A 15,388-nucleotide genomic window follows, 5' to 3' on the forward strand; every position below is an offset into this window, starting at 1 on the left:
AAATCTTACATTTAGAGTTGGGCAATCACTTTAATAATTGGGATATGAATTTCTGAGCATAAATTTATTACTTTATACAGTAATTGACTAATTTCACATCGTTTGGCACTAAATTTGGAGGTTTGAGCACAACCATGGACCGGAAAGTAAGCCTTGAGATGAAGTAAGTCTTTTTTATAACCTTGTAAGAGGGAATTAACCCCATAGGTAAATTATATCTAATATGTGTTCCTATGTGTGGGGGCTACGTACGTATGAGGCGACGAGAGTTCGTACGTAGCTACTTATTATGCTACTGTCCGGGTAGTCTAAGATCCATACCATGCTATACTTGAAATATTTGTACCCCACTTGTTGAATTAATTGCTTAAGTCATATTGAAAGTTGATAAAAGCATTGTAAAGGTTAAATTCACTTACTTGAAGTTGTGAAATGAAATACTTGATTATAAATGAGAATTTGTGTTTTATTTGAATGTTTTCTATATGTGGAGCGGGACGAACACCTTGGTAGCAGATAGATGCATCTATGGTGCGTGCCGTTCGACCCTCGGCAGTGTACAGTTTAAATATTATGTTGGATCGGGACATACGACCTCGACATAATTTGTGCATGAAAATTCTTTGGAACTATTCATAAATTGATATTGCTTAAATGTCTTCAAATGCAAGCTGTTAAATGATGAAACTAAATTTGGGATTTAATATTTGTGAAAGCAGATTTATTATCTTCCTATTCTCGAGCTTTCAGTATTATTCATGAAATCCATGCTTAGTATAAAAATTTTAATACACTATTGTTTGCCCATAGTAAGTGTGAAAGTCGACCCCTTATCACTACTTCTTCGAGGTTAGACTGGATACTTACTAGGTACATATTGTTTATGTACTCATGCTACGCTTTTGTACTTAATGTATAGGATCTGAGGCAGGTACATCTGGTTACTAGTTCGGCACGCATATTTGATCCCCGCATCGAGACTACACGGTGAGCTGCCCTTCTGAGCCGTACTGCAGCAGCCAAAGTCTTCCTTTTGTTATATTTTCTGTCTATTACATTTCAGACAATAGACTAGTACTCTTTTGTATATTCTAATAGAATGTTCAGACACTTGTGACCTCGGGTCTTGGCACCCACTAGTAGACTTATGATTTTGGGTTGTAATTCTACATTTATGATTTCATTTAGCTACTTTTGTTTTGATTGCTTTAAAAATCTATTATTCATTAAATTCTTTAAATTTAAGGAAAGTTAGTTGTTTGAAAAACTTAATAAAAAAATGGACATTACTAGATTGTTCACTGTTGGCTTGCCTAGTAACGGTGTTGGGTGCCATCACGGCCTAAACTAGAATTGGGTCGTGACAACATGGTATCAGAACACTAGGTTCACATAGGTCTCACAAGTTATGGGAAGGCTTAATAAAGTCTTGCGTATCGGTGCGGAGATGTCTGTACTTATCTTCGAGAGACTATAGGGTGTAGGAAACTAATCTTTATTCATCTCCTATCGTGCAGTTGATGGTATACTAAGTTTCTTTCTTCTATTCTCTCATAGATGGTGAGAACGCGCACGACAGATGTTCCAGACCCAGGAGGAGTTGCTCCCCATGTTGCTAGAGGTCGAGGGAGAGGCCGGGAGAGGGCACCAGCCCGAGGTAGGGGACGATGACGCCCTAGAGTTACCCTAGTTGCACCACCGGCTGATCTAGTGGAGGATATCATCATCGAGGAGCAGGGTGTGGTGCCCGCAGTAGAGCCAACCCCGGTAGATTTTATGTCGGCACCGGGCTTTCAAGAGGTCATGGGCCATATGCTGCGATTCATGGATACTATGACCCAGGTTGGTCTATTTCCAGCAGACCCAACCACATCTCAGGTGAGAGGGGCAGTACAGACTCCTACTGCCCAGGCTCCGGGGCATGCAACTGTCGTATATCAAACCCCGGGTTCACTACCCGTGGACGGAGCCCAGCCAGTTGCAGCAGCTGCACCTGAACCCAGACCAATTGCGGCTGGCAAGCTGCAAAAGCTATTGGATAGATGGACTAGGCTACACCCTCTTGTCTTCAGAGGTCAGCGACGTGAGGATCCCCAGAACTTCATTGATCGGTGCAGGGACAGACTGCACAACATGAGGATATTGGAGTCCCATGGGAAAGATTTCACTACTTTCCAGTTGGAGGGCAGGGCCCGTAGGTGGTGGCAGTCTTATCTTCTTGGCAGACCAATAGGTTCTCCTCCCATGACTTGGGACCAGTTCACACGCCTATTATTGGACAGGTATATTCCACCTTCTTAGAGAGAAGAGTTACGGTTTCAGTTTGAGCAGCTCCAGCAGAGTCAGATGTTTGTGACCGATTATGAGGCGAGATTCTCTGAGTTATCTCGCAATGCACTTATGATACTTCCTACTGATGCAGAGATAGTTCTTAGGTTTGTTGTGGGGCTGCATTTAGGTATTCAGGCTACTATGGCCCGGGAGGTTGAGATGAGGACTTCTTATCAGCTAGTAGTGGAGATAGTTCGGAGGATTGAGGGTTACCGTTTGAGAGGTAGAGAGCAGATGTAGAGGGACAAGAGAGTACGTTATTCTAGGGAGTTCAAATGTGCCCCGGCTGGGGGCCGAGGTCGGTTTGGGAGGGGTCAGTCTAGTAGGCCCACATATCCAGCACCGTCACTTCCTCGGGATGCTTCGGCGCGACCCTATTTCAGCGCCATGCCAAAGACTTATTACCGCTCACCAGCCATTCAGGGTTCTTAATTAATCTATTCATAGGAATATGATTAATTCTTAGGGTAATAAATACTATACTTCAGTAAAGGAACACCTATTTAGAAGGGGGAAAAAGTGAAGGACCGGGGTAGGGAATGCGTTCTTTTTATGAATAATGATAGCATAAAAGTTTCATTTAATCATTAAAGCAAATGCATCATTAAGATTGAGTGTATGTTACAAAGAACGTTTGCACAAATTAGTGAAGTGCAACCCCTTTTTTTTTTGTTTTTTGCTGGCAAGTGCAACCCTTTGTAATAAGTTACTCATCAATTTTCATATTATCAATTCATTTTTATACAGTTACTTATAATTGGGTTTTAAGTAACGTCACACTCCACACGTCTTTTGATTTTGCACTACAATTTTTTTCATTTCGAGACGTCCCAAAATATTTGACAATAGAACTAGCTTATTTTTGTATAACTTTCAACAATTTATATTTATTAAACTATTTTATTTTTTTAATTTTTACGGAATATTTGCTCTCATTTCAATTAAGTACTCTACTTTTATATCCCGTACATCATCACTATTATGATCTTTTTTATCCGTCATTTTAGTCCAAAAAATTTTGTCTACAAATTTTTTGTCACTTTAGAAAATTAAAAGAGATTAATTATTTTTTTCCAGTTCCCAGTTCCATCGTTACTACTTTGTGAAAGAGATTATGATAAATTAATCAAATGTTCTTATGATTAATAACATTAAATAATTTTCTTGATGGATGAAAAATAAGGGGAAGTATAAAATATATTTGCACTATTACTTTTAAAAAAACAAAATAAAAAAGAAAGAAAAGAAGAATCCTTCCCTTCTTTCACCTTATAGAATTAGTACTTGTCATAGGCATATCTGCGTTGATGGTTGAGGGGTCACGGGACCCCGTTAGCCTCGACAAAAATTTTGTATATATATCTTATATATATTTCTGCATATATTTGAGACCCCTTAAATATTTTTTGTGTGCTTACCCAAGATACAAAAAGGCGAATTGGAGGAGTGATTTTGTACGGCACTTTCGTTTCCAGCTTTGCTGGAGGTCGTGGGTTCAAAACCTATTTTCAATACTTTTTCCTCTCCTTTTTATTTACTTTCTTTTGAATTCAATTAACTGATTCACTTTTTACTTTTATCTTTTTGAATTCAAATATAGTTTAGTTTTAATATATAATAGTCAATTTACTTAACTTTATTCTTTTTCAAATCCCTTCCTTAAATTTAAAAGCCTCAAATTGCAATTTATCGCGCTTTAAAAGTAGAAAAATACAAATCCTTCTTCCACAATTTATTTCAACAATCACTTTGATAAAGTAGTGGATATCCGTCAACTCTGATTCGGCAATGGCAATTAATTAAGAGTTTGATGCTTTTCTTCAGTTCTTTAACTATTAGCACACCCTTAATATTGATTTGTTTAGTAAGTTTTTTGATAATTTTTGAAATTTGAACACCCTTTTGATCACAGACTCCTTTTTAATTGAGAAAAAACTAAAAAATTTAAAGTTTGAAACAATCTTAAATCAAATATCTTCCCTTTCCGTAGCACATTTTGCAAAAAAATCTCTCTCTTTGTTAGATGCTTTCTATTTCCTTAGAACTTCTTTTTATTTGTACTTGGATGATCAGTCATCACAATCATTGAGTTTTTAAAATGTTGGCCGCCAAATTTTATCGAGAATAATAAGCATACAATGTGCCCGTCCTGCTCAAATCGTGGATCCATATTAGCAGCACTCTAACAAACAAAACAAACCGCCCGTTAACCCTGTTTCTTCCCCCACTTTTCCTCTCTCTTTTTTCTTCTCTCTCTTTTTTCTTCTCTCTCACATTATAACGCACACCTACTAGTACTAGGAATGCCCATTTCACACTCATCTTCCCCCTTATAAATCTCAACTGCTTACAGAGCCATTGAAAAACCCAAATCCTGAAAATGCCTTCATCCCTCTTTCTTACTCTGCTTCTTGCTTCTATTTCCTTATCTTTCTCATCAACTTTAAATTCTAATGACGATGAGTTTTTCCTATCTTCTACTCCCAAATTCCCATTAACAATGGCAGAAAAGCTAATCAGACAGCTTAATTTATTCCCTAAACATGATATTAACAAGGCTGCAGCAACAGGGGATTCTGAACAGAGGCATTTTGAGAGGAAATTGAATTTATCTTATGTTGGTAATTCTGGGTCTACAGTTCAAGACTTGGGTCATCACGCTGGTTATTATCGTCTTCCACATACTAAAGATGCAAGGTTTGAATTGGATTAAATGCTCTTTTTGCTTCATTTATGGGTATTATTAGTTAATGCTAAATTATCTGTGTGTTTTTTTAATATGTTTTTCGCAGGATGTTTTACTTTTTCTTTGAATCGAGAAGCAGGAAGAATGATCCAGTAGTTATATGGCTAACAGGAGGGCCAGGATGTAGCAGTGAATTGGCTGTGTTTTACGAAAACGGACCATTCAAAATTGCAGATAATATGTCTCTTGTCTGGAATGATTTCGGCTGGGACAAGGTTCTTGTCTTCTTCCTTTTGCTTTTTATTTTTTATTTTTTTTATTTTACCCAATTAATTTTTCAAGAAACGTCGGTTAGATCTTTTGAATATGGTAAAAGTCTAAAAGAATTCCCTCCATGTTTTTATTTGTTACTCAACCTTTCTCCATCATGCAAAGTACCTTTTTACCTACTAGCATTTCCTTTCTTTATCACTTGTTCATTAGTTGTGACTTGTAGAATTCAAAAGTTTAAAAGTAGTTCATCGCTTATTGACAGCAATGACTACTACGCTTCTGTTTATTTAAGTGGGATTAGTAACCGGACTAATACAACATGTTAATATATATATATATATATATATATATATATATATATATATATATATATATATAACAATACTGTAAAAGTCGTTTACATTGGTTAAATCCTATAATCAAACATGCAACTTTCATTTGTTAGTTGAAGAATGATGATAACATAAGATAAATTGCAATTTGACAGGTCTCAAACCTTATATACGTCGATCAGCCAACTGGAACTGGTTTCAGTTATAGTTCAAACGATGATGATATTCGTCACGATGAAAGGGGCGTAAGCAATGATCTCTATGACTTCTTGCAGGTTGATCTTATTCTTTCATTCTTCTTTTTTTAGCTCGTGATAAATCTCTAAAGTTTAACTGATATAATTAATAAAATTTAATTCAAATTCTTTTGATGATAGGCCTTCTTCAAGGCACACCCTCAGTATGCAAAGAATGATTTCTATATTACTGGAGAATCATATGCTGGGCATTACATTCCTGCATTTGCTTCTCGGGTCCACCAAGGAAACAAAAATAAAGAAGGCATCTACGTAAATCTCAAGGTATTTCTAACTCATTAGCTCCTCCACCATTCTTTTTTTTTTTTCAGTTAAACTTTTAGGTAGGTTTAATTTAAATTTGTCATCATGCCGATAACTTAACCAAGTGTATTTAATTTGTATAGGGATTTGCTATTGGTAATGGACTCACTGATCCAGAAATTCAATACAAAGCCTACACTGACTATGCTCTGGATATGAAATTGATAAAAAAATCTGATTACAATGCCATAGAGAAATCATATCCAAAATGTCAGTTGGCAATTAAGCTTTGTGGTAATTCTTAATTTTTTGTTTATCCTGTAAGTTCTTTCTCCTTCATATAGCAGCAGCTAATATAATCTTGACATTAATTAGCTTTATTTCTATGCAAATAATATTAGGAAAAGATGGCGGAACTGCTTGCATGGCTGCATATCTTGTTTGTACAAGCATCTTCAACAAGATTATGGACATTGCTGGTGACAAAAATGTAAGAAAGCGCAATCTCATTTTCTTTGAGCTAATGATGTACAACACGCTACTTGCAGTCTCATTTTCCAAATTACTGATCTCACTTATTATCTGTAGTTATCTTTTAAGTAACATGGTAGAATAAAAATTTCTTTACATTGTTAGTTAGTGTAGAGAAGTTAAAGTCATGTAATTTCCGAGTTGCAGTACTATGACGTGCGGAAGAGATGTGAGGGTGATCTCTGCTATGACTTCTCAAAAATGGAAACTTTCCTCAATGACCAACAAGTTAAAAAGGCACTTGGTGTTGGGGATATTGAGTTTGTTTCATGTAGCTCTGAGGTTTACCAGGCAATGCAGTTGGACTGGATGAGGAATCTTGAAGAGGGAATTCCTTCACTCCTTGAGGATGGTATCAAGCTACTTGTGTATGCTGGGGAATATGACCTTATCTGCAATTGGCTTGGTAAGCTTCATTCATCTCTGACCCAACATCTAATTTCATATATGGACAAAATTAAGCATGTTTCTGTAAAGCAAAATAACTTAATTATACCTATGTATCACAGAAAATTAAAATACAAAGTCAAAAAATGTTAAAGCCGGTTCTAAGAAAGTGCAAGTAGGCTGCCAAATGTATAACATTTACATGTAATAATATAGTCATATCGGCAACTGACCTTACATTCAGAATATCCATGTGACACTACTTATTGTCAAAACAAAACATTACCCGACCAACCAAAAAAAAATGGGCCTTCCTATACATTGTGTTACATGGATATGATCTCTCTTTGACCGGATTTAGTATATATTTCCGGTAACTATTTTTATTTTATATGTGATATATAAACATAATTTTGTTACAATAAACTGAAAGATGAAAACAACCTAGTAATTGACAACTAAACTCAATTTCTTGCTATAATGGGCAGGAAACTCGAGATGGGTGCATGCAATGAAATGGTCAGGGCAAAAAGCCTTTGGAAAAGCCACACAAGTTTCTTTTGCAGTAGATGGTGTAGAGAAAGGTGTTCAAAAGAACTATGGGCCTTTAACTTTCTTAAAGGTCCATGATGCTGGTCACATGGTTCCAATGGATCAACCTAAGGCAGCACTGGAAATGCTTCACAGGTGGATGCAAGATAAATTGTCCAAACAAGGTCATCTTGCTCCTATGTGAAAGACGATCCACATACATTACGTACTGAGACAGAATTTTCCAGTTATATATATTCCATGAAAATTATACTAACCATGTAAATACATTTCACAATATTTGTGTTTACAATCTATCATTGAATTGATTTTCTTTGAGGAGAAGGACTTATTAATCGTATTTAGCATTAAATTTTTGTGTTCAATACCCCAGAGTAACTAGGATTAATTTAATCACGCCTGAACTTGAGACGAGTTATTCCTGCCGGGCATCATATATAGGGGCATGCAGCACATTCTTAAGTTATCAAAATCCAAGTTAATTAGCATGTCGGCCTGTGATGGGATCTATAAAAGAAAAAGTAAGTTTCTACTAATTTAATTAGATGTGAAAATTTGTCTACATTTTACAACCATTGGTAGGATCATGGTCAGCTCTAAGAATGTTCTGGGGAAAAGAAATTAAAATATAAATATGGGGAAAAACGAAGAGAACTGTTTTATGTGGCTCAAGCATTACAAATTAGACACAGAACCAGTGCTCATTAGACTCTGCTTGCAGTAAATTTTCCAATTACGGGAAATATTTTGTCTCATTAAGCTACTATATTTGCTATTTGGTTCTTTTTACTGCAGACACATTTTGCCTTAAACATAGATTACTCGCAATATCTAGAGATAGAACTAGATGGAGATAGCTTACCAGCAAAATTTCCAGCTACTACAAAAGACAGATTATATTTTAAAAATTACAGTATACGCCAAGAAGAAACTTAAGCATGATAAAAGGTTGGAGACTTTCAATATCTCTCCAGTCAGTCGGAAAATCGAAGTCTTTAACAGTTTGAACCAGCATGACATCCTTAATTAAGAGTGATCTGAAATTGATATTATATTCTTGAACTAGTTCTTTTGACGGATTAATTTTATATACGTCGTTCGACTTTCATTTTAATATAATAAACAAACAACAACAACCCAGTAAAATCTCATCAGTAGGGTCCGGGGAGGGTAGAGTGAACGCAGATCTTACCCCTACCCCGGAGGGGGTAGAGAGGCTGTTTCCGGGAGACCCTCGACTCAGAGATAATAGATCTGTGACAACAAAACCCGAAAAATAATAACAGCAACGTGAGAGACAGCAAATAAATGGAAAAGCAGTAACACAAATATTATGCAAAAGTATAAACCACAACATAAATCGCTAACAGGGCTAGACAAAACCCGATCATACTCGTCGGTACAAAGAGGGAAACCGGAACAAAGAGGAAAATCGCTCGACTACCCCTTAACCTACAACCCTAATGCTCGACCTCCATACCTACCTATCAAGAGTCATGTCCTCGGAAATCTGGAGCCGCGCCATGTCCTGTCTGATCACCTCGACCCAGTACTTCTTAGGCCACCCTCTACCTCTTCTCGTACCTGCCAAAGTTAACCACTGAGACCTCCTAACCGGGGCATCTAAGCTTCTCCTCTGAACGTGTCCGAAACATCTAATACGCGCTTCTCGCATCTTGTCGTCCACTGGAGTCACACCCACCCTTTCCCGAATATCTTCATTCCTAATCTTATTCAGCCTAGTGTGCCCACACATCCATCTCAACATCCTCATTTCTGCTACTTTCATCTTCTGGATATGTGAATTCTTGACTGGCCAGCACTCAGCCCCATACAACATGGTCGGTTTAACCACCGCTCTATAGAACTTACCTTTGAGTTTAGGTGGCACATTCTTGTCACACAGGACTCCAACCGCTAACCTCCATTTCATCCACCCCACCCCACCCCAATACGGTACGCAACATCCCCGTCGGTCTCCCTATCTCCCTAGATAATTGACCGTAAGTACTTAAAACTTTCTCTCTTGAGGATGACCTGTGAGTCAAGCCTGACTTCCACATCCGATTTCCCCGTCACGTCTCTGAACTTACATTCCACATATTCCGTCTTAGTCCTACTTAACTTGAAACCTTTAGACTCCAGGGCCTGCCTCCACACCTCCAGTCTCCCATTAACGTTGCATCACATCTCATTAATTAGAACATATCATCAGTGAATAACATATACCATGGCACCTCTCCTTGGATATGGTGTGTCAGTGCGTCCATCGCCGGGGCAAATAAGAACGGGCTGAGCGCAGATCCTTGGTGTAACACCTAACCACCGAAAAAGGCTCTGAGTCACCTCACTCAGTCCTAACCTGAGTCATAGCTCCATCATACATATCCTTTATCGCCCTAATGTAAGCCACTGGCACACATTTCACCTCTAGACATCTCCAAAGGACGTCCCTAGGTACCTTATCATACGCCTTCTCTAGGTCAATAAACACCATATGCAAATCTCTCTTCCTATCCCTATATTATTCTGCCAAAATCCTGATAAGGTAGATAGCTTCCATAGTAGAACGACCCGGCATGAACCCGATCTGGTTTTCCGATATAGATACCGCCCTCCTTATCCTCCCCTCCATCATCCTCTCCCAAACTTTCATGGTATGACTTAGTAACTTGATACCCCTATAGTTGTTACAATTCTGGATATCACTTTTGTTCTTGTACACCAGAACCATTGTACTCCACCGCCACTCATCAGGCATCCGCTTCATCCTGAAGATAACATTAAACAACCTAGTCAACCACTTCAAGCCTGTTCTACTCGCATATCTCCAAAACTCTACTGGAATCTCATCTGGTTCGGTCATTTGTCCCCGACACTCTTACCCATTTCACCCACGACCTCCTCAACCTTAATGCGCCTACAATACCTAAAGTCACGGTAGCTATCGAAGTGCCCCAATTGCTTTAACACGATGTTTCCATCTCCCTCTTCATTTAGAAGTTTATGAAAGTACGACTTCCATCTTTGCCTAATCTGGGCCTCTTCCACCAATACTCGATAGTTCTCGTCTTTGATGCACCTCACTTGATCCAGGTCGCGAGCCTTCTTCTCTCTCGCTTTGGCCAATTGAGATAACTTCTTGTCCCCACCTCTGCCCCCAAGTTCCTCATACAGCTGACCAAATGCAGCAGTCTTAGCCTCTGTGACCGCTAATTTAGCCTCCTTCCTTGCCTCCTTATATCTTTCTTTGTTCGCTCTCCCCTGATCCTCGTTGGTGCTCTCTACTTACTTAATGTAAGCCGCTTTCTTGGCTTTCGCTTTGGACCACATCATTCCACCACCAGTCGCTAAAATAGTTAAATGACTTTAATATAGTAATACATAAATAAAGTTGAGCGACTTTTTCGCTACAAAAATAGTTTAATGACTTTAATATAGTAATAAAACAAATTTGAATGACTATCCATATAATTTAGTGACTTTAATGTATAATGTCGAATGACTTTTTTTCTTAACCTACTCAAGATGCATAAAGTTTGACGAGTTGGACCAGCGTTAGAATTAGGGATGAGTTAAAACTCAAACTGGACAAAACCCGCTAGGGATCCACAAAATAATAGGACTAGTAGATAAAAGGGAAAATACCTTAAAATTCCCCTAAACTTGACACGGATTATTAGTTACAACCTTAAACTATTTGTGGTCTTAATTCCCCCCCCCCAACTTTGTTAGCTTCAAGGTTTCACGTATTAATTTTGATGATAACAAACCAATATAATTATTAATCAAAGAATATTTACTTGTGGTAATCTTATTTTTGTATAGGTTTATTCAAGAAAGAAGATGCTGGTAAAGATCCAAACAAATATGGAAAAGAGAATATCATGTGAAGAATTTGTCAAGGAAGATTATTTTTAGAGATTTAATCTTCAAGCGTCATAGAAGGAATAATACAATATAAGAAGAAGAATCTACGGAAATTATGGATGGAAAGTCTTTTAACATCTTGAAAGGAAAGTTACTAATACCGTGGAGAAGATCTATTATTTTGTGTAAGGAGATACTATATGGAAGAGATACTACAAGACCAAGGAAGAATATATTTTTTATGGAAAGAAAATATATTAGGGGTATAGTATATTCTATTTTATGGAAAGAGCTTTGGACAACTAAAGAGAATATTAGTTTGTAAGGAAAGTAAATTCAAAAAGGATCATCTACTACATATTCACTGAAGTGCTAAGAAGCAAGGAAAGTGTTCAAGAATGAAAAAGGAAACAAATTGTCACAATCCTAAACCCGAACCCGGTCGTGATGGTGCCTCTCGTGAAGACAAGGCTAGTCGACACTTCCCATTTTCGTTTTAAGTAATCAAACAATACGAATTTAAGTCTAAAACATGATAATCCAAAAGTGAACAGTTAACAGTACAGTTGCGGAAGATAAACCCAACACAGCCCGATACCGGGGTGTCACTAGACATGAGCAGCTATAAATCCTAATACAAGTCCAATAAGTCAATAAGTTATTACAAAATGTATGATAGAGATAGAATGATAAAGGGGGAGAAACACGGGACTACGGATGCCAAGCAACTACCTCGTGGACTCTGAAGTCTGTCGGGAGTTCTCAACTCGCACTGGCAGGATCAGCAACGCCTGAATCTACACACGAGGTGCAGGGAGTAAAGTGAGTACTCCAACTCAGTGAGTAATAATCATAAATAAAGACTGAAAGCAGGAGGTCACGTAAGGCACATTATAGGCTATAATGAAGCAGTAAAACAGGTAAGAACAGTGATTCAGTAAAGATATGTAAAATCATATAAGTTCAGTTTTAATCTTCGAGAAATGCATATTCAACAATTAAACAGGTAAATAACAGACAAATAAGACAGATAACCACATAAAGGATTGCCCCTCGGGCACAATGTCAACAATACCAGCCCCTCGGGCTATATCTCACATCACAATGGGTACTCGCGCTCACTAGGGGTGTGCAGACTCCTGGAGGGGGCCCTTATGGCCCAAGCGCAATATCAAGCCATCTCGTGGCATCATCACTAGGCTCTTGGCCTCACATCAACAAGACACCTCGTGGCGCACATATCTCAGGCCCTCGGCCTCATTATCATAATCAGTGTTTCCTCACAACATAGGCCCTCGGCCTTACTCAGACAAATTCCTCACATGTCACTCGGGCAATAGCAAAACATGATTCTCAGCTCAATATATCATTTAAAAGATCATTTAAGTGTAAAAACAGAGTAAACATGGGTGAGTTATGAAAACAGTGGAATATAGCATGACTGAGTTCAAGTATAAAGTGAAAACGGTGAGGAAATATCAATAAAAATTCCCTAAAGGTTCAAATAGTTGGCACTAGGCCCAAATATGGCATTCAGCCCCAAACATGATGTTCACAAATAGATTTCAGTCAAATACGCGGTAAAATAGTCATTCGGGACGGAATAAGTCGCAATCCCCAACAGTGCATGACCCCACGCTCGTCATTAAGCGTGTACGTCACCTCAATATAGCACAACGATGTGCAAATCCGGGGTTTCATACCCTCAGGACATCATTTACAATCATTACTCACCTCAATCCGGTCCAAACTCTAGCCCACGACGCCTTTGCCCCTCGAATTTGCCTCCACTCGCGTCGAATCTATCCAAAATCAGAATCACAGTGTCAAAATATGCTAAGGGAACGAAGCCCGAGCGAAAATAATCAATTTACAACTTAAATCCCGAAATTACCAAAACCCGACTCCCAGGCCCACATCTCGAAATTCGATAAAATTCACATCAATAGATTTTTCATCTCCCCACAAGTTCATACATATCAAAAGTACCAAAATCCGACCACAAATGGTCCCTCAAATCCTCAAGTCTAGGTCTCAAATACCAAGCCCTAGTTTCCCCAATTTTTAACCTTTAATTCCATTAATTATAGCTCTAATCCGTGAAATAATATCATAGGAACGAGTTTTAGGTCCAAAATCCTTCTTCAAAATCTTCCAAAAAGCTCCAAAGCCGACTTAAAAATGGTGGAATAGCTCAAAAATCGCGAAGTAAACAATTTATACTTTCTGGCCCAGGTCAAGACCACCGCATCTGCGGTCCTCACTTAAGTCCCACTTGCCGCATCTGCGATGAATATTCTGCATTTGCGCCTTCGCAGGTGTGGTCCCACAACCGCATCTGCGATTCCTGCCTTCCCAACCATTTTCCGCTTCTGCATCCCCCTTCACGCATCTGCGGCATCGCACCTGCGGTCCCCAATCTGCAGGTGCGGAAATACCAGAAGCAGAAAATTTGCAACTCACCAAAATTTCCAAATTTCTCCGTCAACCATCCGAAATCACCCCGAGGCCCCAGGGACCTCAACCAAAAGTACAAACATATCCCATAAGCTTATTCAAACTTATACAAATCTTCAAAACACCTCAAACAACATCGAATCAATCAAAACACATAAGATTCAAACCTAAGTTTCCAAAATCTTCCGAATTCCACTTTTGATCAAAAACCCAACCAAACCACGTCCGAATGACCTGGAATTTTGCGCGCACATCCCAATTGACGCCACGGAACTACTGCAACTCTCGGAATTCCATTCCGACCCCTATATCAAAATCTCACCGACCAACCGGAAATCGCCAAAATATCAACTTCGCCAATTCAAGCCTAAATCTACTCCGAACCTCCAAAACTCATTCCGATCATGCTCCTAAATCCCAAATCACCTCCCGAAGCTATCCGAACCATCGGAACTCCCATCCGAGCTATCTAATACCTAAGTCAACATCCGGTTGACTTTTCTAACTTAAGCTTCCTCAAAAGAGACTAAGTGTCTCAAATCTTACCAAATCCTTTCCGAACCCGAGCCAACCAACCCGATCACATATAGAACCGATAGACAAAGCAATAACAAGCATCAATGGGGGAAACGGAGCGGTAATTCATGAGACGACTGGCTGCATCGTCACATCCTCCCCAACTTAAACAAACATCCTCGAATGAGTCAAGAAACATACTTGAGCCTCAAATATTTGAGGATATCTGCTCCACATCTCCCGCTCGGTCTCCCAGGTAGCCTCCTCCACGGGCCGACCTCTCCACTGCACTTTTACTGAAGCTAATCCTTTGACCTCAACTTTCGAACCTAATGCTCCAAAATAGGTGATGCATCCACATCATAAGTCAAATCACCATCCAACTGAACCGGGCTGAAATCTAGAACATGGGAAAATCCCCAATATACTTCCGGAGCATAGAAACATGAATTACCAGATGCACACTCGACAATCTGGGTGGCAAAGCAAGCTCAAAAGGCACCTCCCCAATCCTCCAAAGCACCTCACAAGGCCGAATGAACCGAGGACTCAATTTACCTTTCTTCCCAAATCTCATAACACCCTTCATGGGCGAAACCTTCAACAGAACCTTCTCGCCAACCATGTAGGACACATCCCGAACCTTCATGTCTGCATAACTCTTCTGTCTCGACTGCGCTTTACGAAGCCTCTATTGAATCACCTTCACCTTTTCTAAATCATCCTGCACCAAGTCTGTCCCCTACAGCCTAGCCTCACCCGGCTCAAACCAACCAACTGAAGATCTACAGCGCCTCCTATACAAAGCCTTATATGAAGCCATCTGAATACTCGACTAGTAGTTGTTGTTATAATCAAACTCTGCAAGCAGTAGAAACTGATCGCATGACCCTCCGAAATCAATGACACAAGAACGCAACATGTCCTCCAATATCTAAATAGTGCACTCGGAC

General features: G+C 39.0%; 1 protein-coding gene across 1 annotated transcript; it reads left to right on the forward strand.

Moving 5' to 3' along the window:
* Positions 1-4,634: 4,634 nt before the first annotated feature.
* LOC104233573 (serine carboxypeptidase-like) lies at positions 4,635-7,910 on the forward strand. Its single transcript, XM_009786981.2, has 8 exons — positions 4,635-5,028; positions 5,124-5,292; positions 5,778-5,897; positions 6,000-6,143; positions 6,266-6,416; positions 6,524-6,612; positions 6,801-7,059; positions 7,529-7,910. Exons 1-8 carry the CDS (start codon positions 4,712-4,714, stop codon positions 7,774-7,776), a joined length of 1,497 nt encoding a protein of 498 aa, XP_009785283.1. The 5' UTR covers positions 4,635-4,711; the 3' UTR covers positions 7,777-7,910.
* The last annotated feature ends 7,478 nt before the right edge of the window (positions 7,911-15,388 follow it).

This window comes from Nicotiana sylvestris, chromosome 6, assembly GCF_000393655.2.
Source record: "Nicotiana sylvestris chromosome 6, ASM39365v2, whole genome shotgun sequence".
NCBI classification, from domain to species: Eukaryota; Viridiplantae; Streptophyta; class Magnoliopsida; order Solanales; family Solanaceae; genus Nicotiana; species Nicotiana sylvestris.

Bases quoted from the DNA above. Each gene is read 5' to 3' on its own strand.
- LOC104233573 (XM_009786981.2), top strand. From the start codon at position 4,712: ATGCCTTCATCCCTCTTTCTTACTCTGCTTCTTGCTTCTATTTCCTTA. The intron at 6,417-6,523 runs GTAATTCTTAAT...AAATAATATTAG, and splicing joins GTTGGCAATTAAGCTTTGTG to GAAAAGATGGCGGAACTGCT. The intron at 7,060-7,528 runs GTAAGCTTCATT...TATAATGGGCAG, and splicing joins CCTTATCTGCAATTGGCTTG to GAAACTCGAGATGGGTGCAT.